The 27454-nt window shown below is 50.8% G+C and overlaps 1 protein-coding gene across 3 annotated transcripts in view; it reads left to right on the top strand.

Moving 5' to 3' along the window:
* Usp36 (ubiquitin specific peptidase 36) overlaps positions 1-24774 on the top strand; it is a 31231-nt gene extending 6457 nt beyond the window's left edge. For 2 of the 3 annotated variants that reach the window (XM_059272221.1, XM_059272222.1), the window contains exons 5-21: positions 1616-1726; positions 2194-2296; positions 7567-7634; positions 8127-8197; positions 8803-8885; positions 10011-10122; positions 11418-11558; positions 12148-12248; positions 12860-12998; positions 15662-16330; positions 16990-17120; positions 19710-20276; positions 21513-21709; positions 22358-22459; positions 23016-23131; positions 23461-23612; positions 23998-24774. In XM_059272221.1, the coding sequence (XP_059128204.1) occupies positions 1616-1726; positions 2194-2296; positions 7567-7634; positions 8127-8197; positions 8803-8885; positions 10011-10122; positions 11418-11558; positions 12148-12248; positions 12860-12998; positions 15662-16330; positions 16990-17120; positions 19710-20276; positions 21513-21709; positions 22358-22459; positions 23016-23131; positions 23461-23592 (2843 nt within the window). In that variant the 3' untranslated portion in view covers positions 23593-23612; positions 23998-24774. Of the gene's footprint in view, positions 1-1615; positions 1727-2193; positions 2297-7566; positions 7635-8126; positions 8198-8802; positions 8886-10010; positions 10123-11417; positions 11559-12147; positions 12249-12859; positions 12999-15661; positions 16331-16989; positions 17121-19709; positions 20277-21512; positions 21710-22357; positions 22460-23015; positions 23132-23460; positions 23613-23927 lie in introns of all 3 variants that reach the window. The other variant, XM_059272223.1, reaches the window with a different exon arrangement.
* Positions 24775-27454: the final 2680 nt, after the last annotated feature.

Here is a 27454-nt window from a genome sequence, read left to right as displayed (position 1 = left end):
TGAGGCTCACCTTTAATCCCAGCACAGGAGGGAGGCAGAGGCACACGGATCTCCAAGGCCAGCCTGGTCTACAGAGCTAGTTCTAGGACAGCCAGGGCTACACAGAGAACCCCTATCTCAGGGGCAAAAAAGAAAAGAAAGAGAGAGAGAAAGAGACAGAGAGACAGAGAGAGAGAGAGAGAGAGAGAGAAGTCACGGGCAGGAGGGTGATGGTTAAACAGTTGGGAGTCAGTCTGGATCCTGAGGCGAGTGGATGGGGGATGAGGAACGGTGTTAATATGGCGTTGGGTTGCATGATGAGTTCAAGGACATTCTGTTACTTAGAAGAGTGAGTGTGGCTGGGGTAGTGTCCTTGTCCGTCATGTGCGGGGTCTACGGTTTGATCTCAGGAGGGGCTGGAGGTGCTGTAAGAGATTTTGGACTGTCATCTTGACCTCATGGTCTTGGCCGTAGGATTCTCCTACCCAAGCCTTATGTAAGTGCTTTCTTCTGTTCTTTTCTTGTCCATTCTTTCCCTGTAGAGCTCTCCTCCATCTTTGGTTGCTCCACAGGAGTCTTTTTGAGCCATTTGTCAACTTTGTGGGTTGATTTAGGTAAATGCTATAACTGAATCCTGGTCACCTGGCACAAGTTAGCTGTAATGTGGCATTGGCAGGCATGAAGTATCACAGCTGTCCTGTGAGCAGCACATGCCCACCCAGGAGCAGCCAGTGCTGTTGGTGAGGGGTTAATACACTGCTCTCAGCTGCTGAGAGGGGAACTAATTGGTTTGGGTTGGATTTTGTGTAACAAGATTGGCTTGAAGCATCATGTTCAGGGGCTGTCTCAGAGTTGAAGGTATGTCTGACAAGGCAGCTAGCCGCTAACCTGTACCAGGTAACCAAGATTCAGAGTTGTAACATCAGTCCTCACAAAGTTGACACACTCTTTTGATCCCGGAATTTATTTTCTAGGTGTGTTCCTTAGTGCCTAAGAGACAAGTGACAGGTCCCTTCATTGCAGTAGTGGTAGGAGAAGTTAAAAGGTGGAGTTAGGGTGGATAACATGAGGAGGCCTGTCTCTGTTCATAGAATGTTCATCTGTAGGGCAGGGGAAAGAACTGGGTGGGCAGCGTGGATGTTAGGAAAGCAAATTGGAGGTGTGTGGTGTACCCGGAACATCTCGGCAAGCCTGTTACCTCTGGCTGTGATGATGTTGCGCGTGTGTTGCAGTGAGTACGCGGATTGGATCCGTCATGCCTAATTCAAGGTCCTGGTGCCTGTGGGTGAAGAATTGTGGGGAGTGGATTCTGATAATCAGTGTTTCACTTAACAGATGCCCAAAGCCAGTTGAAGCAGGGTGGGGTCATATTCTTTCTACATCTCTATTTAAAAAGTCACAGTTGTAAAGACAGGAATGTATCCTGTTCTAGTGTAGTGTCTAATGAGAAACCAGCCCGTTCGTATAGAGCAGGAGGCAGGCCATCTGGTCCGTGGCTTGCTAGTCACCAAGCTTCTGTTGAACTTCTCTAGGCTGTCATACATGGTCTGTGTTGCTCTTAACTCTGCATGTGGAATGAGGTATCGTTAGGGGTTCTGGAATCACTCGCTCTAAAGTTGCTTCTTCTCCACTGCAGGCCACCAGGGGAGCTTCTGTATGCTGTGTGTCATGCAGAACCACATGGTCCAGGCCTTCGCCAACAGCGGCAATGCCATCAAGCCTGTCTCCTTCATCAGAGACCTGAAAAGTAAGAATGGATTTTTGATGGAGTATCTGCGAAGCATTAGGTCTGTGGTTGGAGAAAGGAAGAGAAAAGCCATGAATGACGTCCCAGGGGTCCTTGTGTCTGGAAGGTCCCGTCCAGTGGTCAGACCCCAGCATGGTCGTCAGTGCAGACCCTGGGCTCAGGGTTTCACTGAAGGAAGCTTTCTGCTGGGCACTACTTGGAAGAGCAGTTAGGTTTTAGCCAGATGGAGAGCTGTGTTTGAAGTCAAGATGGGCAGGTGAGCATGAAAGCTGGGTGGGGGGTGGCGGTGGAGGTGCTGACGGACAGCATCAGAGGAGCCAGCTGCTGTGTGCTGTGGAGACCCTGCTTTCCAGTCACTCGGCAGAAAGGTTGTAGCACTATGACATGATGTTGGCTCTTGGAAAAGTGGCCTCCGGCAGTTGACCTAGCACAATCATCAACCTTCTGCATCCCTCTTCTTCCTCCAGAGATTGCCCGGCACTTCCGCTTTGGGAACCAAGAGGATGCGCATGAGTTCCTGCGGTACACCATCGATGCCATGCAGAAGGCCTGCTTGAACGGTTATGCTAAGTATGTGCTGTGCCTTCCCACATGTCCTCCTGACTGACGACCCTTCTTTACATTGAGGGCAGCACGGCATTCTCGTGAACACAGCCAGCCTCCCTCTAGGCCGTCCTCTAAGAAGGGTTTGTGTCGGTGCTCAGGCATCTGACTACCCGGTGCTCTAAAACCTGGGGGCTAAGATATGCTGAGGGGAAGGGCTCTAGAAAATGTCTTCAGAAGTTCACCTGTAGCTGTGAACTCATCCAGCCTCTCTAACACCACTTCATGACTTTGACATAGAAAAGGAAATGAGGACACACACTGGGGGGGGGCCTCACACTTAGAGAAGGAAGGTGGGGTCACACTTAGAGAAGGTGGGGGTCACACTTAGAGAAGGAAGGTGGGGGTTCACACTTAGAGAAGGAAGGTGGGGGTTCACACTTAGAGAAGGAAGGTGGGGGGTTCACACTTAGAGAAGGAAGGTGGGGGTTCACACTTAGAGAAGGAAGGTGGGGGGTTCACACTTAGAGAAGGAAGGTGGGGGTTCACACTTAGAGAAGGAAGGTGGGGGGTTCACACTTACAGAAGGAAGGTGGGGGGTTCACACTTAGAGAAGGAAGGTGGGGCTCACACTTAGAGAAGGAAGGTGGGGGGTTCACACTTAGAGAAGGAAGGTGGGGGGTTCACACTTAGAGAAGGAAGGTGGGGGTTCACACTTAGAGAAGGAAGGTGGGGGGTTCACACTTAGAGAAGGAAGGTGGGGCTCACACTTAGAGAAGGAAGGTGGGGGTTCACACTTAGAGAAGGAAGGTGGGGGTTCACACTTAGAGAAGGAAGGTGGGGCTCACACTTACAGAAGGAAGGTGGGGGGTTCACACTTAGAGAAGGAAGGTGGGGGTTCACACTTAGAGAAGGAAGGTGGGGGTTCACACTTAGAGAAGGAAGGTGGGGGGTTCACACTTAGAGAAGGAAGGTGGGGCTCACACTTAGAGAAGGAAGGTGGGGGGTTCACACTTAGAGAAGGAAGGTGGGGGTTCACACTTAGAGAAGGAAGGTGAGGGTTCACACTTAGAGAAGGAAGGTGGGGGTTCACACTTAGAGAAGGAAGGTGGGGCTCACACTTAGAGAAGGAAGGTGGGGGTTCACACTTACAGAAGGAAGGTGGGGGTTCACACTTAGAGAAGGAAGGTGGGGGTTCACACTTACAGAAGGAAGGTGGGGGTTCACACTTACAGAAGGAAGGTGGGGTTCACACTTACAGAAGGAAGGTGGGGGTTCACACTTAGAGAAGGAAGGTGGGGGTTCACACTTAGAGAAGGAAGGTGGGGCTCACACTTAGAGAAGGAAGGTGGGGGTTCACACTTACAGAAGGAAGGTGGGGGTTCACACTTAGAGAAGGAAGGTGGGGGTTCACACTTAGAGAAGGAAGGTGGGGGTTCACACTTAGAGAAGGAAGGTGGGGGTTCACACTTACAGAAGGAAGGTGGGGTTCACACTTACAGAAGGAAGGTGGGGGTTCACACTTAGAGAAGGAAGGTGGGGCTCACACTTAGAGAAGGAAGGTGGGGGGTTCACACTTAGAGAAGGAAGGTGGGGCTCACACTTAGAGAAGGAAGGTGGGGGTTCACACTTAGAGAAGGAAGGTGGGGGTTCACACTTAGAGAAGGAAGGTGGGGGGTTCACACTTAGAGAAGGAAGGTGGGGGCTCACACTTAGAGAAGGAAGGTGGGGGTTCACACTTACAGAAGGAAGGTGGGGGTTCACACTTAGAGAAGGAAGGTGGGGGGTTCACACTTAGAGAAGGAAGGTGGGGGTTCACACTTAGAGAAGGAAGGTGGGGCTCACACTTAGAGAAGGAAGGTGGGGGTTCACACTTACAGAAGGAAGGTGGGGGTTCACACTTACAGAAGGAAGGTGGGGGGTTCACACTTAGAGAAGGAAGGTGGGGGTTCACACTTAGAGAAGGAAGGTGGGGGTTCACACTTAGAGAAGGAAGGTGGGGTTCACACTTAGAGAAGGAAGGTGGGGGGTTCACACTTAGAGAAGGAAGGTGGGGCTCACACTTAGAGAAGGAAGGTGGGGGTTCACACTTAGAGAAGGAAGGTGGGGGGTTCACACTTAGAGAAGGAAGGTGGGGCTCACACTTAGAGAAGGAAGGTGGGGGTTCACACTTAGAGAAGGAAGGTGGGGGTTCACACTTAGAGAAGGAAGGTGGGGGGTTCACACTTAGAGAAGGAAGGTGGGGCTCACACTTAGAGAAGGAAGGTGGGGGTTCACACTTACAGAAGGAAGGTGGGGGTTCACACTTAGAGAAGGAAGGTGGGGGGTTCACACTTACAGAAGGAAGGTGGGGTTCACACTTAGAGAAGGAAGGTGGGGCTCACACTTCTGTGAAAATGCAGAAGCATGTAGGAAAACACAGCGTGTGAAAAGTTAGAATTCTGTTTGATACTAGGTGGTTTTCTCTTTGGGTTTTGGTGTTTCAGTCAGGGCCTAACTGTGGCCTCAGCTGCCTCATTTCCCAGAGCACGAGTTCAGAAGTGTGCGCCTCGTGTGCACTGTTTTCCCGTGTTGGAGTGTGGAACAGGGTCACTTCCCCAGCTGCTTGCCCTGTGCAGCAGGTACTCGTTCAGAAAAGGTGGCGTTAGCTTAAGAACCCACCTGGTAACCGCATCCTTCTGGAATATCTGGAAGGTGACCTGATGACGGAAGTGGCTCTCTCTTTGACGTGCTGTTTGCTGTGATCTCTGGGGCTGCAGTTCCTGTTGCCGACTTGGCTTTGCAGGGTCTCTAGTTAGTTCTGTAACATTTTACCACAGTTCTGGTCTCTGGTGGTTTCCTGTCTGTAGGCCCAGGTCCAGTTTCACTTGGACAGGCCTCTTTATGCCGTCTCCACCTTGGATGGCTGTTTCTTGATTGTTTCTTTCTGCGTTTCAGTTTGTGCTATTTCTTTTTCTTTCTTTCTTTCGTTTTTTTTTTTTGGTTTTGGTTTTGATTTTGATTTTTTTGTAGACCAGGCTGGCCTTGAACTCAGAGATCTGCCTGCCTCTGCCTCCCGAGTGCAGGGATTTTTTTTTCCTTCTTTGAGACAGGGCGTTGAGTAGCCCTTGAACTCTTGATCCTTTTGCTTCTGCCACCCAAGTGCTGAGATTATGGTGTGTGTGTGCCACCATGCCTTGGTGCCTTTTTTTTTTTAAAGGATTTATTTATTTATTTTGGTTTTTCGAGACAGGGTTTCTCTGTGTAGTTTTGGAGCCTGTCCTGGATCTCGCCCTGTAGACCAGGCTGGCCTCGAACTCAGAGAGATCAGCCTGGCTCTGCCTCCTAAGTGCTGGGACTAAAGGTGTGTACCACCACCGCCAGCTAGGATTTATTTTTATCATTTTTATGTGTGTGTGTCTGTGGATGTGTGTCTGTGTGAGTGAATATTGTGTGTGTGGGTTTCCATAGAGGCCAGAGGAGTGTGCCAGATCCACTGAAACTGGAATTACAGGCAGTTGTGAGCCACAGGACATGGGTGCTGGGAACTGAACCAGGGTCCTCTACAGGAGCAGTCCATCTCTCTTCATCACTGAGCCCTCCTCCAACCCCAAATGAGATCCATGTTTTAGCTTATTTTGTTTTTAGCGTGTGTTCGTTTATTTGAAGTTTTCTGTTCAGGGTTTTTTTTTCTTTGTCTGTCTCAGGCTGTTTAGTTAAACTTAGACCTGGTTTTCACTTTTTTCCTCTGTCCCTGGGGATGGTTTCCCCTGATGGTGCCCTTTTTCGTTGGTTGCCTCTTCTTTTTTCGAGACAGGGTTTCTCTGTGTAGCTTTGCGCCTTTCCTGGAACTCACTTGGTAGCCCAGGCTGGCCTCGAACTCACAGAGATCCGCCTGGCTCTGCCTCCCGAGTGCTGGAATTAAAGGCATGCGCCACCACCGCCCGGCAGGTTGCCATCTTCTATGCAGAACGCCTGTGCATAGACTGAAGCCATCTATGATTCTTTACTCCAGAGTCCGTCTGTCTTTTGCCAACACGGGGCAGTGTGAAGCGCACCTTCTTGCATTGATGGCTTTTTCTGGAGTGGCTCATAGTTTTGGGCTGGGGGGCATATCCTAAGTGTCCCTTTTACCTTTCCCCATCTAGTGTCAAGATGCTTCTCTGTCCCTTTGCCTTTGCATGTGTTTGGAGTCTGCTGCCTCCACCTCCTGCAGTTCTCATAGCCCCTGTCCCTGGGCCGGGCTGGAGCTGCATCTGAGACTCTGCTCCAGCCTCTGAGCAGTAGCCGTGTGGGTTCTGACAGCTCTTGGGTTTCAGTGTACCCATGGGCTGTGTACCTCCTAATGTGGGCAGTCCGTTGTCCTTTCTTTTGATTTATAGTCATGGTTCATATTTTTTCATTGCCTATCACTGCACAACAAAAATTTGTTCTCCAAATGTTTTGGTGATCAGTGTCTAAGAAGTTCTGAGTAAACCCTTGGCACCATCATCCATTCAGAGGGCAGTGAACTGTGCAGCATGGGATATGACCGGGTGATGTCAGCCACAGGAGATGGCCTTGGGAGACCTCCACATGTAGTGCCACTCAGCGGCAGTGGCTGAGGATGTGACAGCTGGCCAGGAACAGGGGAGTCAGCCAGTGGCTAGGAGCTGGCCACACCCTCCCATTGCTGTCTCTTCCAGTGAATACTCCAGGGCTGTAACTAGTGCGGGAGGGTGACTGTGGCAGGGTCAGTTAAGTAGAATGCTGAGGTGGAGGAACTGTGTCTTGGCCAGGCAAAGAAGGTGCTAGTCAGTGTGGCTTAGTGCTAGCTGCCCAGGTGTCTTATTAGCAGTGTCAGGGAAGAAAGGGGGTAGGGTGGCCCTCCTCTGTCCAAGGCCCCTGCTATCCTGTCCCTTCATGTGACAGCCAGTCAAGAGGCTTAGGCTCCACAGCCCAGTGGAAGGCATGACAAGGGCCAGTGCCATGGGTCACGGGGCTGGACCTGCCTCCCAATCAAGGTTTGGGTCCTTCTACAGAGAGTGGAGAGCAGAGATGTTATTGGGTGAAAACACTGAGGTGTTCTGTGGAGTGGTCAAGTGAAGTTGCCTGCTGAGATGGTTGTGAAGGTTGAAGGTGCTGTTGTGGGGGCGGGGCCCAAGTAGATAGAGGTCCTGTGAGGAGGTAGGAAAGCTGCTGGGGGCTTAGGTGGGGTGAAGGCATCTCACCGTCAGCTGATCTGATGGTGACTGGAGCGGTGGGGATACTGGCTATGAGGAGCATGCCTTGCTGTGCTGTACTGGACTGTGCTCTTCATGGCTGTGGCTTTCTTTTAGGTTGGATCGGCAGACACAGGCTACTACCCTGGTGCATCAGATCTTTGGAGGCTATCTCAGGTCCCGAGGTAAGCTGATGTGTTCTCCACCCTGGCTAAGAAGATCTGCACATTGAGCCAGGAAGTCCTCAGCATTCCAGACAGGTGGGGCGTGCCCCAGCTGTGAGACTGTGGGCACGTGGGGGCTGGAGGTCCCAGGCCTTGTCTTTCTGCCTGGCCGCCCTTTCCCACTGTAGGACTATCTCCTGAGGGAGCTGGAGAAGCACAGTGTGTGAAGTGATTATGGAACTAACTCGTCTTAGCTCTCCTCGGTCCTTGGGGTGAGGCCTGTGCTCTGTGGCAGAGAGCTTGCCCACTGGCCTGTGGTAGTGGCCAGGCAGCCAGGCAGGCAAGGCCTGATAAAAGAACCTGGCATGACCCATATCTGTGTCTCCAGTTAAGGGGATAGTCACCTTTTGTGAGAGCTGAGTTGAATGTTCTAGACCTGTGGTTCTAGGTGTCTGGACCTGGGTGGTGCTCTCGTGGGTCACAGCTGCCCTCTGCCTCTGTGTTCTTTTGCAGTGAAGTGCTCTGTGTGCAAGAGCGTCTCAGACACATACGATCCCTACTTGGACATAGCCCTGGAGATTCGGGTATGCTTGGGCAGTGTGTTCCTGGGGTGACAGCGAGAAGGGTGTGAGTCAGTGGGCGTGGATAAGAGATGCTGGCTCCCCTGCGGCCCCTGCTTGCCGTGGAGTGGCTGCCTCTGCTGCGCATAGCACAGAGAAGTCAGCGTTTGTGATCTGTCTAGCCTTTTGCCTCTGCAAATTCCTTCCAGTTAAAGAGTAAAAGGTAAAACTGAGTTTTGTGTTCTGAGGCATCAACAGTGACAGTGCCTCACGCTGGGACTTGAGGAGAGAGTGGGTGTGACATTCTGGGGACATTATTCTCCTTCGCTGTCAGCCTATTCCTTGCCTTTGCTGGGACCTTGAGTTTCTGAGCCACCCCAGCTGCAGTCCCAGCAGCGAAAGTGCCTGACTCATGTGAAAGCTCTCACATGGCTGTCACCTGTCACCTCTAGAGGACACTGTCTGCTCCTTGCTCCTCTGGTGGGGGTGGGGGTGGTTAGCAAGGCCAATTTTTATGCAAGTCAGGTTTTATCACTTGCTGCCTCAGCCTGGCAAGCCCTTAAATCTGGGACTCTTGAGTCAGGCTTTTTCTTTTGCTGCTCATTCTGTTCCATTTCCGTCCTCCTCAGCAAGCTGCAAATATCGTGCGTGCTCTGGAACTTTTTGTGAAACCAGATGTCCTGAGCGGAGAGAACGCCTATATGTGTGCTAAGTAAGTGTCATTTGCTTGCAAGAAAGTGACCGTCCAGAACACTATACATAGTGCCTGACCCTCCCTCAGGGATGTCCGCCGCTCACGTTTCCTGAGTAGCCTTCATCTGGCTCATGGACACGGTTCACCAACAGCCTGAGGCCCGTAGCTGCTGCTCACCTAGCACCTGCCTTTGTGACAGGCTCCACATGTATTAGCATGCTGAAGAGCAGTGTGGTGTTTTCTCTGTTGTCTGCGGTGGAAACTGCGTCATAGAGATGCAGAGGGTCTGACTGTGGTCCCCCTCAGAGGATGCAGTGGAGAACCCTCTACCCCACTGTTCTGCATCTTAAATGAGACCTGTGTGTAGCTCCTGCTTGTAGGGGTCCAGTCATCTTTCTGTCTCAGCACAGACAGTTGTCCTTATGAGGCACATCCTGGGGGTGTTGGCCTGGGGGTCACTTTAAAGCTGTGGCCACCAAAAGTACCTTCACTCCGTTTTTCAGGTTTCTCCTGTCACAGCACTGTTTTGTTTTGTTTTGAGGCAGGATCTCACTATGTAGTCCTGACTGGATTCACACTCATAGATCCACCTGCTCTACCTCCTGAGTCCTGGAATTAAAGGCCAGCAACACTGCATTGGGCTTTTGTTTTGTTTTGAGACTGGGTCTCACCATGTAGCTCTGGCTGTCCTGGAACTCGCTCTGTGGACCAGGCTGGCCTCATTCACAGAGATCCTCCTGCCTCTGCTTCCTGAGTACTGGGAATTGAAGTCATGCAGCACCATGCCCAGCTATGTTGGGCTTTGGGGTTTTTTGCTTCTATCCCTCTTTAAATTTGCTTCCCCCGGCTTGGGATGAGATTGTCTTTCATCTCAGATTCCTGCCCATTTCTCATCGGGCTCTTTTGTGCTTCCCCCTCCTGTGGCCACATCGACACTGTGTGTTATTCCCTGGGTTACACAAAGTCTTTTGCACCCATCACTTAGGCTTCTGGTTGAGGAGGTCTTCTTGCTTTGGGACTTCTGATGGTCCAGCTCAGGGCATGTGGGTTTTGGTTTCAGACGCCTGTTGGCACAGACCTTCGATAATACGGCAGCAGAACAGCTGCCAAGCACACCAGTGGCTTTTCCATTCCCTCTTGTAGGTGTAAGAAGAAGGTTCCAGCCAGCAAGCGCTTCACCATCCACAGAACATCCAATGTCCTAACTCTGTCCCTCAAGCGCTTTGCCAACTTCAGCGGGGGGAAGATCACCAAGGTGAGTGCACCACCTGTTGACATCCGGGCTGCTCATCACAGGGGTAGGCCTTGGGAATCCGCATTTCTTTCTTTTAAAATTGTTTTATTTTGCTGGGCAGTGATGGTGCACACCTTTAATCCCAGCACTCAGGAAGCAGAGCCAGGCGGATCTCTGAGTTCGAGGCCAGCCTGGTCTACAGAGTGAGTTCCAGGAAAGGCTCCAAAGCTACACAGAGAAACCCTGTCTCAAAAAACAACAACAACAAAAAAAACACACAAAAAAGTTTTTTTTTTTTAAATTTTATTTTATGTATGAGTGCTTTGCCTCCATGTTTATCTGTGCATCGTTTGTAAGCCTGGTGTCCTCAGAGGCCAGAAGGAAGTGTTAGATCCCCTTGGAAATGTAGTTACAGATGTTTGTGAGCTGCATGTGGGTGCTGGGAATTGAACCTGGGTCTTCTGCCAGAACAGCCAGTGCTCTTAACTGCTGAGCCATCTCTCCAGCCCCCCCCCCTTTTTTTTTTTTGAGACCGGCTTCCTTTGTAGCCCTGGCTGCTGTCCTCAAACTCGGATCCTCGTGCCTCTGCCTCCCAAGTTCTGGGGTTAAAGGTGTGCTCCACCACTGCCTGGCTACAGAAGCTCTATCAAATCTTGAATCTCTAAGAGGATTTATCACAAGAAATTGTCTAGGGCTGATGAGATGGTCCAGTGTGTAAAGGCACCAACCACCAAGCCTGATGACCTGGGCTTGATTCCTGGGACCTACTTGGTATAAAGAGAGAACTGACTCCTGAAACTTGTCTCCTGGCTCCACACGAGGGCTGTACCATATACATACCCATATAGAGAAATGTAATGAGAGAACTAAACACAACGCTCTTGAGCTGAACAGTGCAGACACAGTGGGTGGGTTGGTGCTGCCGCGGCGTCCTGAGGAGCTGAGGTTTCCTGTGAGCCCTTGGCAGGAGTTCAGAGGACTCCAGTCTCTGAACCATTAGTTCTGTTTGGATCCGAAGACTCTGCATTATAACAAAGTTGGGTCAGGCTGTGAGCCCATTGTGTATATATTGGCTTATGAGATTTTGTCATAGAAAGACATAGAAAAAGCTGGGTCAGGTGACACATGCCTGTAATCCCAGTACCTGGGAGATGGAGATGGAGGAGTTACGAGTTCATGGCCAGCCTGACATAGTGCATTGAAGTCTGTCCTAGGGCACATGGTGAAGATTGGTCAAAGCAAACATTTCTGAGGTCGTGGATGTAAATGACCCTTATTCTGCTGAGGAAGTGTTACTTGCTTTCCTTTTTAAATAGGATGTTGGCTATCCTGAGTTCCTGAACATCCGCCCATACATGTCACAGAGCAGTGGTGACCCTGTCATGTACGGGCTCTATGCTGTCCTGGTGCACTCAGGCTATAGCTGCCATGCTGGGCACTACTACTGCTATGTGAAGGTGAGTGTTGACCTGACCCTGAGCCATCTGTGGTGGCAGGTGAGCTTGTGCTGCCTTTGGTGCAAGTGGCCAGTGCCCATAAAATCTAAATGAGGCCACTGTACTTTTTGTCTTGTGTTTTTTTGGTAAACAGCAGTGCTTTGCATTTGTGTTTTGTTCCTCCTTTCCATGAATGTATAGAAAAGATGTGTTTTATACCCTGGTCCTGGGGCCAGCAAAATGGCTCAGCAGGTAAAAATGCTCACCACCAAGCCTCACCACCCAAGTTCATCCCAGGGACCCACAAAGTGGGAGAGCAGACCTAACTCCATTAAGTTGTCCTCTGACCCCCACACTTGAATTGTGGCACGTGCACTTGCCGTCCCCCCAGTAAATAAGTAAATAAATGTAAATTTTAGGAGTTTTTTAAGACCCACTAGTGGATATGATAAACAATGCCTTTGTAATTCCAGTATTCTGGAAGGTTGAGACTTTAAGCTCAGCTGAAAACACATAGTGCGTCTCTGTCTCAGATTCGAAGAGAAGTGTGGCTTGTGGCCCATCTGTTGATTGCTGTTTCCTGTAACCATCCCCTCCCCTTGCTGCTCAGGCTAGCAATGGACAGTGGTACCAGATGAATGACTCGTTGGTCCATTCCAGCAACGTCAAGGTGGTTCTGAACCAGCAGGCCTATGTGCTCTTCTACCTGCGGTGAGGAACCTCCACCCTCCCTAGAATTGTCCGTGCCCTAGAGCATGTTCTGCTTGACCCAGGGGTTCTCCACGGCCCTTTCCTGTATATGAGCTCCTGGGAATTTGCTGGAGGGGAGATACTTGAGCAGACCATCCCCAGGCACATGTAAGGAGCTTGTGTCCTGGGAAGGGCTCTGACAGCCTACAGCATTGGGTAGGTGATTGTTACTTATGCTGTTGCCTTAATGAGGCCTTTGCCTTAGTGTGGCAGCAGCCTGGACAACTTCCTCTGGTGAAGTGACCCATTTCACATTGGGGATGGGCATGCAGCAGATCTTAGGAAGCCACCAGGAGGCTGACTGTCCTTGGGGTGTTCTTGTCACTTGGTGCCACCCTGCCGAGTCTGGGTGGCAGATTTGGGGCTCTTTGGTTTTCTAGCTCCTTGAGGATCTGCTCTAGAAGGGCTCTGTGCACTCACATGTGGATGTCCAGGGCTTCTGTCCAGCCTTTAGGATGTAGAGGGCAAGGCAGGTTCTTGGAAGCCTGTTGGGACCCAGGGCCTCTGGTGCTCTTCTTTGCGTTCTTCTTGGCACAGGTGGGGAAATCCCCATCCCTTTCTTTCTTATGCAGAATTCCAGGCTCTAAGAAAAGTCCTGAGGGCCCTGTCTCCAGGATGGCTTCCACTCTTCCCAGTCGTCCCAGTGTCATTCCAGATCACCCCAAGAAGAGCCCTGGCAATGGGGTCGTCTCCTCCCCGCTGATGGCAAAGGTACTGTGTAAGTGGAAGAGCCGGCTTGGCTGCCCTGCTCGCTCCTGCTTTGAACATTTCAGAGGTCCAGGGGTCTCCTCGGGGGGACCTTGCCATGGTGGGAGGAACCTGTAGGCTGTGGCACTGTACCAGCCATATTATTCCTTAATTTGGTTACCAGCTGCCTTGGGAAGGGAAAAATGGGAATGTAGGGCTCAGCTGCTGCCCAGGAGTGCCAGGAAACCACTGTGTTTTCTGTTAATGCCCATGTCCTGGGTTTAGTCATGACCTTGTGTTTCTTTACAGTTCTTTAGTGCTAGATACAGACATACCTGTGGGTAAAAGGATGCAATGTCTGCAGTTTCTTCAAATGGTTCAGAGTAGAAACAGATATGTTTATATACACACAGACATATACCCACATACATACACAGCAGTAAAACTTAGTCATCTGTGGACTTCTGGATTTTAACCCACATGATTTAACCACAGAGTTGGAAGTCATTGCAGCCCTTTGGGAAGCTGGCAGCCTCACTTGTAGAGGTGCCCCTGGTTGAAGGAAGCAGACCTGGGCATGCAGAAGCAATGGCAGTACAGCTGTGAGGGCAAGGCTGCTTTAACTGCATGATCCAGGTCAGCACACACCTTCCTATCCTGCACATTTGGAAAGCTGCCTTTCAGGGAAGAGACCAGGTCTTACTCTGTAGCCCAGGCTGGCCTTGGATTTAAAGTGATCCTTCTGCCTCTGCCTTCTGGATGCTGGGAATATGGGGAGTATAGACGTGAGCTGTCACACCCAGCATCATTTCACTTTCAGTGAGTCCGGGCAGATGTAATGTTCAACAGATGACTAGGTTTTGCAGAGAGAGAAAGAGATGTGTTCTTGTCAGGAAACAGTTTGTAAAAGTATTATAAAAATTATTATTATAAAATGTAAGCCAAAAACTCAGAAGAAAGTTGAAGTAATTAAACTTCTGAAAGAAAGAAGGCTTTTTAACTTTTGAATTGGTAGGAAAGTAGCAATTGGCTAAAGTAAAATGTAAACTTTTTTAGGTAAAATAAAATAAAAATTGTCCAGTGGTGGCTCACACCTTTAATCCCAGCACTAGGAGGCAGAGGCAGGCAGATCTCTGAGTCTGAGGCCAGTCTGGTCTACAGATAGAGATCTGGGACAAGTTATACAGAGAAACGGTTACACAGAGAAACCCTCTCTCCAAAAATTGAAGCAAAAAACAAAAACAGTAAAATTTTAAAAATGTTCGCAAAGCAGGACTGGGAGGGTGTCACTCAGTAGTCAGTATGTACTTGGCTTGTGTGAGGCCCCAGGCTCCAGCACCAGTACTTGCCCCCCCCATACACATACACACACACACACACACACACACACACACACACACACACACACAGAACTGTAGCAGACGCAGGAAGCTCGTGTTTGCAGCAATTGCTGTGGAGGTAGGGATGGTGGAGCGGTGAGAGCCAGGGTGCCTGGTCAGTGTGTGGAAACACGCGTACATGGCCAGTAAAGAGGAAACTCAGTTTGACCCCGTGTGTTGACGGTCACGAGGTGATCCATGGCCCAGGAATCCCATCTCTGCATGGCTGCTGGGTACAGAAAAGGCTTCCATCTGTTGATTTTTTTTTTTTTAATGTACTGTGTGTGAGGCCTTGCATTAGCTGCGAGTACTTTGGTGACCGAGGAAAGAGACTCAGGTAGGTGTGTGCTCAAGCAGGAGGTGGCCACCGTGAAAGAGTTACAAACAGTGGATTGCTCTCATTGCTCTCATATAATCTTGGTCTTAGGGTTTTTTTATTTCATAGTTAATGCATATCAAAAAGCAGGTTTTGACTTTGTTTAGCTCTTCAACCAAGGGTAGTGAAAGAACCCCCTTTGGCAGCGTGCTGTGGTACATTGTGGGCCTCAGTTTTTTGAAATGGGCAGACTAAGAGGTACCAGAAGAAAATAGCTCCCTTTTTAAAGACTTATTTTTATTTCTGTGTATGAGTGTTTTGCCTGCATGTATATCTGTACACCATGTACATGCAGTACCCACAGAGGCCAGAAGAATGTGTTGCATTCCTTAGAACTGGTGTATGCTGGGAATTGAACCAAGGTCTAAAAGAGCACCAGTGCTCTTAACCACTGAGCCATCTCTCCAGCCCCTCAAAATTGCTCCCATTGACTTCCAGGAATTTTAGATTGACCTCTTGGACTTTTTAAAATGGCTTCTAAACTATCAATTGTTTTGTTCATTTGTTTGTATGTTTTAGTCATGGCATAGGGAATAATGCAAGCATATGTAAGCCATCAAGAGATGCAGAGCTGCCAGTGAGACACTGAGGCCTTTGAGGGCATACCCCGTGAGGACGGTTTAGCTTGTGGCACAATGACGAAACAGGTGCAGAGGGACCCAGTGAACGGTGTTTACATGATGGCTTTGTACCGTTCTCTCCCCGTGTGTTCTCAAATGTTGGTGAAGCCCTGTTGCTGTTATAGTGAGGACAGTCACAAAGTGCGGCCTGTTTTGTATACAAGTCCTGAAGCACTGAAAGTCTCTACCATTACCCAGAACCCAGCTTGCTCCCAGAAGCTGCCCTGATTGGGATGCATGCTTTGGCTTGACCGTGATCCCTGCTCAGTGCTTCGTGGGGCTCTGATGACTTTCTTTCTTGCTCTTCCTTAGCGACAAGACTCTGTGACAATGAGAAAGCTGCAGACCCCTGAGGAGATTGGTGTGCCTGTGTCCAGGAATGGCTCTGTGCCAGGCCTGAAGTTACAGAATGGATGTGTTCCGGCAAAGGCACCTGCCGGGTCCCCTTCCCCAAGACTCACCCCAACACCCACACACATGCCCACCATTCTAGATGAGCCTGGAAAGAAGGTGAAGAAATCAACTCCCTCGCAGTCCCTCACCGCATCCCCTACCACTTCTCAGGGCTCTCCGGGGACCAGCGAATCCAGGAGCCAGCGGCCTGGCTCCTGGTCAAGCAGGGACACCATCTTCTCTACCTCACCAAAGCTCCTGGCCAAAGCCTTTGCTAATGGGCACAGGCTGAAGGGGGAAGGCAATGGTGTGGACCTGGAGAAGGGGGCTTCGAGCGGCTCGAGCCCTGAGCATTCTGCCAGCAGTGACCCTGTCAAGGCCCCACAGACCCCAGAGGGCAGAGCCACACATTTCTGTGATTCTCAGGAAACAGACTGTCCCACCGCTGGCCATTCCAAAGCACTGCTGAATGGAGTAGACTCCAAGACAGGGAAGCAGAAGTCCCCTGCCCTGAGTAGCACCGCCACCGAGCCCACAAGCCTCATGTCACCTCCACCAGCCAAAAAACTGGCCCTGTCTGCCAAGAAGGTGGGTCTGGGGGGGTCTCCTCTCTGGAGGTGCCTTGGGACTTGATGTGAGGATAGGGAGATAGGAAATTACGAAGGAGTGTGGCCTCCTTTACTCTTGTAGTCCAGAGGACCAGAGTGCCGATTGGTATTCCCAGCAGTGTGACAGTTGAAAGGGCTGTTTGGGGTGGAGGTGGTAGGTCTTGAGGGTATACCAGTTATTGAGCACCTCAGGATACTGGTGGAGTGTAGGCTAAGAGTACTAACCAGCTTTCTATAAATGGGTCTGCTAGTTGAGCCGCAGAGGAAGACCTGTGGGCCAGCAGGCTGCTCGGGGGGGAAGGACAGCTGACGGGGGGCACAGAGAGGGACACAGGGGGGCTGGGAGGAGTTTCCCACTCAGAGCTGTGTGGGCAGAGAGTGATATGTGGGAACTGTGCTGGGATACTTGTTTAAATGTCCTTCCTTTTTCCTTTTTATTTCTAACCAACAACACTCTCTGGTTCTTCTTCTGCCGTCCCCTCTCTCCCCCTCCCCCTCCCTGTTTTTTTCTTCTGTCCCTTTATTCATCTTTCTGGGCTCTTTTATTTTATTTTTATTTATTTTCAATTTTGTTTTCCCTCTTCACTCACGGAAACCTTTTTTAGACCACCAAGTTTTTATTTATGTCAATAACTGCAGGCCAGCACCCTGCGGAGGGCGACCGGCAATGACATCGGTTCACCTCCCCCCTCAGCACTCTCCGACCTCACCTACCCCATGAAAGCTACCCACCCCGTCGTTGCCTCCACTCGGCCTGTCAGTAAAGCCAGGTGAGCTTGGGCAGAGGCCCCTGGGGTGATTCCTTCCCTCCTGTGGTTACGTGTACTTGGCTGGTGAAGAGCCATGGGTCATCGAGGACAGAGGCCCCTCTTGTCCACCCCTGTCTGGTAAAAGAACCTCAGTTGGTCAGAGTTGGTTTAGTCTTCGGGGTCCCAAGTCTTGAGTTTTCAGCTGCCTGCCACAGCATGTTGTGACCTGAAGTGCTGTGCACTGTCCTGACTTGTGCCCACTCGAGAAGTCAGACCCCATGTGAGTCCAGAGGCACGGGAACCCCGCAGGGACAGCTTTCCTGCAGGGTCATGACTTGGTCTCCAACAGTGCCTCCATTGCCTTAGCCCTCCCTGTAAGGCATCCCGAGTCTCCCGGCTGCCGGCCGCATGCCAGGCCTGCAGCGGGGAGACTGGGTTCTCAAGTGCTGTAGAATTCTTCAGGGCCCTTTAATCTCATCCGTGGATGACCTTCCCGATCCAGTGAGGTGCTGGAACACATGATGTTTGTGTCCCTTAGAGTGCTGAGTGCAGGATAGGAAGATACACGGTTGTCTGGGTTCACAGGGACCAGATGCCTCGGCAGCTGGGAGACAAGGATGGAGAGAGGGCAAGAGTGAGGTTCTGTGACACTGCTGGGCTCCTCCAGTCCTGGGATGCTGTGAGGGTGACGTCTCTGTTGCTGCTACCACCCCAAACATGAACGTGCATACGTCCTGTCTCCAGCATAACATTTTTGGTGTGTTCTTAAATGTTGAGGTTCCCAAATGTTGAGACACTGGGGGGAGTTGTTCATGTTTTTGTTGGAGATGGGGTCTTACTTTATAGACCAGGCTGGCCTCAGACTCAGATCCTCCTCCATCTGCCTCCTGAGTGCTGGGGCTAAGCTGTGCGCCACCACACTTGGCATAGACGCTTTTGTCTTAATTACTTTAGGTTTATGTGTATGAGTGTCTTGCCTGCGTGTGTATCTGTGCACCATGTGTGTGCCTGGTGCCGACAGGTCAGAAGAGGGGACCTGGCGTTACAGGGGAATGTGAGCAATGTGGGTGCTAGAAATGACCCACCAGAGCAGCAAGTGCTCCCCACTGCTGGGCCACCTCCCAGCCCCATGTAGGTGTGTCTTAAAGCTCTGGCAGGCACTTAGAGTCACATTAGTCCGGGCGGCACTGCCAGTCTGTTCTAGTTTGGATGATGGCGAGTACAGTCTCCGTGAATCCACTAAACCTTTGTGGGTCCCACAGGCACGCCTCACCTGCTCAGCCCTGCCTTACTTCTCTTAGAATAGTTGCCTCTGTGAAAGTGGGTTCCCAGACTCCACCCCGAATTCAGAGGAACGTAACTATGGATGGTGCATGGCTTGTTGGGCTATTCTTGGAATGCTCAGTCCCCAAGGGGAACCGTGATAGTCTCTAGAAGATAAATCTGGACAGGCGGTCTTGTTCATTTCACCTCCTAACACATTCCAGATGAAAATTTGAAACATTAGGATTTGGTTCCTTCCTTTTGCTTTTAGTTTTTGTTGTTTGAAGGGAGAGTGTTGGGTTTTGGTTTTGAGACAGGGTTTTACTTTTATAGCCCTGGCTGGCCAGGAACTCACCCGTTTCTGCCTCCCAGGTGCTGTCTGAGGCCTCTGGTGGGATGCCCAGTGGGTTGGTTTGTTTTGTTGTAGCCCTTGGCTGTGTGCTGGAGGATGACCTTGAACTTCTGATCCTCCAGCCTCTATGTCCTAAGTTCTGGGATCACAAGCAAGTGTTAACACTTTTTATTGTTTGTCAGTCTGTTTAAGGACAGGCTGTCAAGTGGTACAGGCTGGTCTTCAACTCACTTAGTAAATGCTGGCCTTGAATGTCTGATCTTCTTGCCTCCACCTCCTAAGTGCTGTGATTGCAGGTATGTACCACCATGCCTGAATAAAAAAAAAAAAAAAAATAGAATTTATAATACTCAGATCTGTGCTGGGCATGTAGCCCAGTGGTACAGTGCTTGCTCAGCATGCCCAAGGTTCTTGGTTCAACTTTCAGCACTACAAAAAATAAATAAATAAATAAATAAAAATTTAAAAAAAATGCTTTGTAACAAACTGAGACATGTATTGCTTTTATTAACTCTGATTTTTGGTAAACTGAATTTTCTTAGCCTGTCTTCAAAAACCATGGAATTTGTGTATCTAAGAATTACAGAGACAAAATAACCTTTTAAAATTCTAGGGTGAGTTGGGCATGGTGGCACTCACCCAGGCACTCAGGAGGCAGAGGCAAATGTATCTCTGTGAGTTCAAGGCCAGCCTAAGTTTCATAGGGAAGCCTCATTTCCCCAAACTCTTTTTTGTTTTGTTTTGTTTTTCGAGACAGGATTTCTCCGTGTAGTTTTGGTGCCTGTCCTGGATCTTGCTCTGTAGACCAGGCTGGCCTCAGACTCACAGAGATCCACCTGGCTCTGCCTCCCGAGTGCTGGGATTAAAGGCGTGCGCCACCACCGCCCGGCTCCCCCCAGATTCTTACGGTGTAAAGGGAGGTGGAGTGGGGGTTGATGGAAGAATGACTTGTACAGATCTTCTACAGTGACTTTCCCTGTACTCACTGTCTACAGGGCTGTTGCACCTGCCCCCCGACCATCTACTCTCCTGAAGCATTCCATCCACCCCCACTCTGCATCACTGTCCAGTAGTAGCGCCAAGCCCTTAGGGACCTCAGAGCCACAGAGCTGCCGCGCCTCTGCCTGGATGCCCCTGCCTCAGGTCAATGGGCACTTCTTGTCCCACTTACACCAGCTGCCAGAGGCCAGCGAGGCCCCGCACAGCCCCTCCAGAAAAAGGAAAAAGACCCCTAATGGAGATCCCCAGAGACTAGGCATAGATACACACTTCCCACAGTGCCTTGGGGGTGCACCTGCAGCAGCACGCAGGAAGAGGAAGAAGAAGAAGAAGTGCCTACAGGATGAGGCTGCCACAGCTCCCCAGCAGGAAGGCCAGTCTCAGGACCAGCCTTGGAGTCCCAGGGGCCGGAAGGAAGAGGGTACACATCCCCAGGTAAATGGCCATCAAGTGAATCACGTCCTGGACAGTCACCATGTGAGCAGCAAGAAAAGGAGGAAGAGGAAGAGATCAGAGGGACTTAGCCAGGAAGCCACCCCGTCCCAGAACCTACTACAGCATGGGTAAGAGCATGGCTGGGATGTACCCATAGCCTTCCTAGGTGGTGTGGGCTAACAGTATAGTGCTGGCCTTGACATGGGGTGGAATGTGCCCTGTGTCTATTTATGCCAGTTCCCTTAGGGGTGGAAGAGGACAGCCACGTCTAGGCCATGGCTATCACTGTGCATAAGAACACCCAAGAACAGCGGGTCAGGTGGCCCCAGTCCACGCTCTGTCTTTAGATGAGGTTGCAGCAACATCCTGTGGATGCAGTGTACATGCCCTGATAGAGCCAGAGGGACTGCGTGTCATCTTTAGCATCATGCTGACTGTGGCAGTGGACAGCAAGCCTCACACAGCACAGCCCACTCCTCAGCTCTGTGGAGTGAATCGCCACCATTCACACAGCACTGCCGGCAGTCTTAGGAGTGTTGTGGGGGAGCTTGGTTTTTTATTTATTTGTTTGTTTTATGTGTGTTGATGTGGGGGTGTCAGGTCCCCTAGAACTGGAGTTAGAGGTGGTTATGAGCTGCCATGTGGATGCTGGGAATTGAACCTGAGTCCTCTGGAAAAGCAGCCAGTGCTCTTGAACACTGAGCTATCTCTCTATCCCTGCATTGGTTTCTTTCCAAGTTCTTTGATTTCCCCCTCTTAATTTGTGTGTGTGTGTGTGTGTGTGTGTGTGTGTGTGTGTGTGTGTGTGTACATGCATGCATGTGGAGGTCAGAGGACAACTTGCAGGTGTTCATTCTCTCCTTCCACCATGTAGGTTCTGGGGATCAAACTCAAGCTGTCAGCTTTGATGGCAAGCATATTTACCCACTGAGCCATCTCAACAACTTTTTTTTTTTTTTTGGTTTTTCGAGACAGGGTTTCTCTGTGTAGCTTTGCGCCTTTCCTGGAACTCACTTGGTAGACCAGGCTGGCCTCGAACTCACAGAGATCCTCCTGCCTCTGCCTCCCGAGTGCTGGGACTAAAGGCGTGCGCCACCACTGCCCGGCTCAACAACTTTTTTTAAACATTATATTTGTTTACCTGTGTGCATGTGAGCATGTTTGCACACCATGACACATGTGTAGTGGGCAACTTGAGGGAGTAGGGATCCAATCCAGGTCAGTAGGCTTGGTGCCAAGTGCCATTCACAGCTAAGCCGTCTCCCAGACTCGGGGTGGAGCTGTGGTGCCGTCGAGGAGCGAGTGCCGCTCTCGTCTGCGGGTGTACCTGGAGGGCTGACTGGCCTCTCCTCTTGCTCCCACAGCTGCTCCCCTGCAGACCACTGTGAGCCTGAGGCCAGGACAGAGTTGCAGAGGAAGAAGAAAAGGCGAAAAAGGAAACGTGAGTCACAGCAGGAGGAGGAGGAAAGCAAGCACCCAGAAGGCCAGAGGAGCCCGAGGCCCAGCGTCACCCCAGTCCCTGAGCTGAGCGTGAATGGCCATCTTTCTAGTGACCGCCTGGGTGAGGACTCCTGCTGATAGCCACCGAGGTGGCAACTTACTGTTCCTCGTTGCAGGCTACTGGGAGCACTAACCGCATGTCAACTTTCTGTCACTAGCTAATGCCTGAGACAGTCATCTTAGAGAAGAAGCATGGCTGGGCATAGTGCCTGAGTGTATAATCCAAGAGCTTGAGAGGGAGGCAGGCAGAGCTCTAGTCTCGGCTCCGTGCCCCGTGCAGTTCTGGGCCTCTGGTGCAGCTTGTCACAGTGGCACATGGCAGAGCAAAACTGCTCACTATGGTCAGGAAGCCAGAGAGAGGGGAAGGGTGGCTGTGGTCCTCCTCTTCCCAGGGAGGGCAAGCCAGTGACCTGAACACCTCTAGCAGCGCCTTCTAGGGTCCAGGCCTCTAGGGCATGGGCCTGTGGCGGACTTTAAGGTCTCCGCGGCAGCAGGCCCTCTGTGGCTGGCTAGGTAGCTTCCGCTTAGAGCTAGTCCCCTTCTTCTGTCAGACAGAGGATGGGGTCTCATGCTGGCTTTTGTTGTTTGGACAGTGGAGTAGGGTCATCACTGGGAAGGGAGCAGTTTGGCAACTAGTCCTGTGGTGCCGTTATAAGGACGTGTGGTTGTCTCTTCAGTGATTCAGTTTCAGTGTGTCTTCTGATTACAGGGCTGGGACAAGCGCCTCTCATCACCTGGAACAGAGATCGAGAACCTGATGTGGTCCAAGAGTTGCTCCAGGACTCATCTGATAAGGCTTATGGGAAAAAAGGTATGGACGGATCTCAGGCAGGGCTTCGCTTCCTAGGGACTGATTCATTTGGGTTGGGGTGGGGGGAGGGTTCTGGTGTGCTGATATGTGGTAGACACGCTGCTCAGATTTATAGAACTTAAACAGTTATTGACTGTGTTTAACCTGACCCCTGCTGGGGCACAAAGGCAGATTCTGTTCATGGATCCCAAAGATCTGAGGCCCAAGAGCAGGACAAAGTGGGAAGCATAAACCCTGGGCCCAGAATATCCCGGTCCCCAGTTCAGAAGGCCAAGGGGATGAAACCCTCCAGTTCTAGTGTTGGCAGTCCTGCCTTTGGCGAGCATGAACAAGAGACTCTTTCTGAAGTGAGAGCACAGGTTACAGGGAGGAAGTTTACAGTTGGAATTGGAGCTCACACTGATCACACCCTCCTCCCCTTTCATGAGCCTTCTGTTAAAAGGCAGTCAGAACCTGGAGTGGTTAGAGTAGATGGGCCTTGGTGGTAAATGAGTCCTGAGGAGAGTCTGCAGGGTGACTGGGACCCATGGGCACTGACGGAACCTGTCTTGTACAGTTTTGACCTGGGATGGCGAGCTTTCAGCTGTCAGTCAGGATGCTATCAAAGACAGCAGATTGGCCCGGACCCAGACCGTGCTTGACGACTGGGATGAAGAGTTTGATCGAGGGAAGGTATGGCGTGCGGCTGTGACCATAAGCTTGGGGAGCTTGAATGTTGAGAGCAGTCTGTGGTGCAGGTGTGCACAGAGTAGTCAGGCCAGGTGGAGTCAGCCTCCTGGGTCCCCTCTCGCTGGGATGTTTCTCCGGTGCATCCAGTACCCTGGCAGGTGTGGGTATCTCTTCCTCAGGAAGGTAGGGGCGGCAGGAGCCTCCCTCAGAGGGCACTGTCCATGGGCAGTAACAGCACCTGTGTCCAGGAGGCATATGCCATGTATGCAGCAAGAACCCTCTGAGGCTTGGGGGAGCCTCTCTGGGAACTGACACTGTGATTCTTAATGTAGGAAAAGAAAATTAAAAAGTTCAAGAGAGAAAAGAAGAGAAACTTCAATGCTTTCCAGAAGCTTCAGAGTAGACGGAACTTTTGGTCTGTGACTCACCCTGCTAAGGTGGCCAGCCTCAGCTATCGCCGCTGAGCTTACTGCACTTGTTAGAGGTCAGCTTGGGTGTGTGTCTGTCTGCTGTGTGTATGTCTATGTGTTTGGTGTGTGTGCAGCATGTGTAGTCTCCGGTGTATGGTCTGTGGTGTATGTGTTTATCTGTGGTGTTTGTCTTATGTGTCTGTGGTATGAGTATGGTATATATATATATATATGTCTATGGTATGTGTGTCTGGTATGTATGTATGGTGTCTGTGACCATTTGATATATGTGTTCTGTCTGGTGTGTGTTTGTGGTGTGTTTGTTTGGTAAATGTATTGCGTGTCTGCTGCATAAGTTAATGATGTGTGTGTCTTGTGTCTGTTTGTAGGTGTGACTGACAGTGTCTTTTGAAGGACCCAGGGATGTCATAGGATTGTCATGGTTTCTCTTCTCACCAGGAAGACCAGTATGCCTGTGCCACTGCATCCCAGAGCTGTCACATCACACCCTGGGAACTGTCCACTTGGATCTGAGGAGCGGCCTTGCAGCCTCTACTGTACTGTGAGCCTGCCATGGCGGAGGCTCCTGGTGCCACAGTTCATAGATGATCCAATGTAGAAGCCCTGGGGCTTCAGCTCAGGGCCTCTGGTGGCATTCGTAATGAACCTCACAAGAGAAGGCCTGGCCTGTGGTGTCATGCTGACAGTAACCTAGGAGACATCTGGAAAGGCTGAGCATCCTCATAGACCCTGGGGTCTAGGTAGGAAAACCCCTCTGTTCCTGGTCTGGGACTGTCAGAGACAAGGGACTGGAGCCAGCATCTCCCAGCATGTCCTTCACTCAGGATGGCGGCATGTTAGTGCCTCTTGTGGTGAGCCCTCCTTTGCTTTCCTAAGCTGGAGCTGTCTCGTGGCCCTCTCCTCAGAGGGGCCCCTGTGTGACTGACTGTCAGCTGCAGGGAGGAAGACCCCCTGGTGACTGCACTGCCCCCACCCCCAAGTGCATCTCCTCAAAAGGACTCCACACCTTCTAGAAATCAGCAGCTGCTGCGGATAGGAGAGCCTTGAAATACGTGCCAGTGCCTCTGCTTCTAAGGCTGCTGTCCCCGCCAAGGTGACTTTGATGAGCTTCTCCTGCATCTGCAGTAGCTGCGGGTCTCTGTCAAGGTGGTGGTCTTTAGAGGTGATTTCTCCGTTATTTTACTACTTACGATAAAGCATTTATTTTTGACCAGGCCTGTGGCTTCCAGTAGCAATTTGTTCCTCTAATATGCAAATACTGGCTTCATTTGCTCCATTTTGTGAGTGCTTTGCAAGTGAGCTGATTGTACAACTCAAGGAGAGTCCTTTCCTGCCCTGTTCCAGCTGCCCCTGTGGACTCAGGGTTTAACAAACAAGACTCCTTGGTGAGGGGAAGACAGCACCCAGGAGAGGGAAAGTGCCAGAAGGTTCCTCCCCATGGGCACACCTCTTCTTTCCCAGAGTCCTAGGCTGCTTTGGGCTGGCTTCCTCAGTCTGGGCTTCTTGGGAGGGGCAGGAGCTGTCTTATCAATTCCACGAGCAGCATTTTATCCAGCTGCCTGATCAGGGCCTCACTTGCTGCAAACGTGGAAAAAGAATTGTGTTCTCCGTGTGGGGAGGTGAGGTCCCGTTTCCATGTGGGCGTTTCTGAGCAGCAGTTCATGGTGGGTCTGCTGGCTGAGTCTCCCAGCCAACTGTGACGAGTCTTGTGTGGGCTGGGTTCTGGATATCATGTCCAGGAGTGGTGTGGGCTTCATGTGTTGTCTTGAAGGGAGGCAGGCACCTTCATGGGCAGGGATTATCATTGAGGTAGTGTCATTTGTTCCTGTATCAGTTGCTTCCTGGCCACATTTGTTTTTTCCTATGACATTCTCTGGTTGAAAGTTGTAGGAGCTGCCAGCACAGAATTGATCTGTCTCCCATGTTTCCTCTACATGGGTTCCTTCCTTTGTCTAATAGATTATCTGTTGCAAAATCTCTTCCAGGGGAGTGTAGTCCACTGCCTCTTGGGTAGTCATGATCCCCTAACTGACATCCTGACTTCTGGCAGCATGTGTTGCTGTCAGTGAAGGCATGTCCTCTCCTTCCTTAGAAGCCATTAGAAACAGGCTAGGGACAGAATGGGCCTGGAAAAATTATTAAAGTTCTAGGTGACATGTACTGTCCTAAATAACTGAAGCTTTTCTAAAAGCAGCCATTTTGTTGGATCAAGTCACATCATTTGAACTGCGTGCTTGGCAGTAGCTATGGTTTGGGCCCGTGTGCAGAGGGCCACCTCCCGGTGTTTCTGTTTTCCCTCACCTGCCTGTTGTTAGGGGCTCTTCTCATCCTACATCCTTATGTGGCTGCATCTGTATGTGTACAGGGATCCCCAAACTCTCCACTCCCTCTTCAGGAGCCCCAGATATTGCCAAGATCTTGGTGCAATAAAGTAATGCATTTTTGTGAGTTCCTTCTGTGTCTGCCTTTTCCTTTCCTCTTTAAAAAAAGCACATCCCAGCAATGGCCAGGCTGCCTCCCCAGGTCAGGTGGATGTGCTTCCATGCTGTACTCTTGGGTGACCATCCGCAGCTGGGATCAGAGAGCCTAGGAGTGTTGGCCATCTTGAGCTGCCTCCCCAGGTCAGGTGGATGTGCTTCCATGCTGTACTCTTGGGTGGCCATCCGCAGCTGGGATCAGAGAGCCTAGGAGTGTTGGCCATCTTGAGCAATGTACTGGAATCCCCTTCTGGGGGGGGGGGGGAGTTTTTTTTAAATAAAAGATTTAAAGAAATTCATGTAAATTTATCCCATAATTGTATTTGTTTAAATTTAAGAATGAAGACGGACAGGCAGTGGTGGTGCATGCCTTTAATCCCAGCACTTGGGAACAGAGGCAGGTGGATCTCTGTAAGTTCGAGGCCAGCCTGTTCTACAGAGTGAGTTCCAGGACAGCCAGGGCTGTTACGCAGAAAAACCCTGTCTTGAAAAACCAAAAGAAGGAGGAGGAGGGGAGAGGAGGACGATAGCTTCTGGTCCTGTAAATGTTGGGGTGATTTTAAATGAACACCGTAGAGAGGAAGCTCAAAGCAGCATTGTTCCACCGAGATGTGCTGCTTTGTTTTGCTCAGAGGAAGTGAGGTTGCCTCACAGATGGTGAGAATAGGGCGGGATGAGGATTTGGATCTGAGTTTGACCTACATACAGGTGGAGAATGTTGTCACCATCTGTTGTGGGGAACACTTTCTGGGGAGACATAAACAAATGTCCACCACCTCATAGGACATCAGTGTCAAACGGTAGAAAAGCTCCACCAAGGTCCCAACCGTGGGGACCAGTAAACTATTGGGTTTACCTGCAGAGCATTAGTGACTGCAAGGCAGCCACACCACGGGCATGGATGATGACTTCCCACCCTCTGCCAACCCTCCTCAGTGTATATACTCCAGCAAGTTCTGAGACCACGGGTTCATGTACAGTTACGGCAAACGTACATAGGTACGATTGGGAAGAGCCGAGGGAAATGATTGAGACAGAGTGAGGCTCCTCAGCCCATCCTTCAGCAGGGATATCAGCTGTCAACTGACCTGATTTAGAGTCAGTGTTGTAGTGGCTTTTATGTTCCCAGGATAGTGTTGTGCAATGCCATAGTCCCTTCCGGCCTAGTGGTGGCACGATGTCCCGCCGGCTTCCCAGCCTCAGGACGGAGGCGCAGTGAGAAGACACTTGTGTTTTGTGTGGACGAGGGATTCTTCCATTGACACAGGACTTCATTAGGTGTGTATGGAAATTGCTGGGTTCTCCCATGTCTATCCCAGCCTCTGGTTTTTCTCAGCAGAGCACCTGTCCTAAAAGTTGGGATCAGATAGGTCCCTCTGAGGGTGCCTGTGAGCAGGAGGGTCCAATTACAAAAGCCA

The sequence above is a fragment of the Peromyscus eremicus genome, chromosome 8a, assembly GCF_949786415.1.
Source record: "Peromyscus eremicus chromosome 8a, PerEre_H2_v1, whole genome shotgun sequence".
NCBI classification, from domain to species: domain Eukaryota; kingdom Metazoa; phylum Chordata; class Mammalia; order Rodentia; family Cricetidae; genus Peromyscus; species Peromyscus eremicus.
This window is presented reverse-complemented; position numbering and strand designations above follow the sequence as displayed.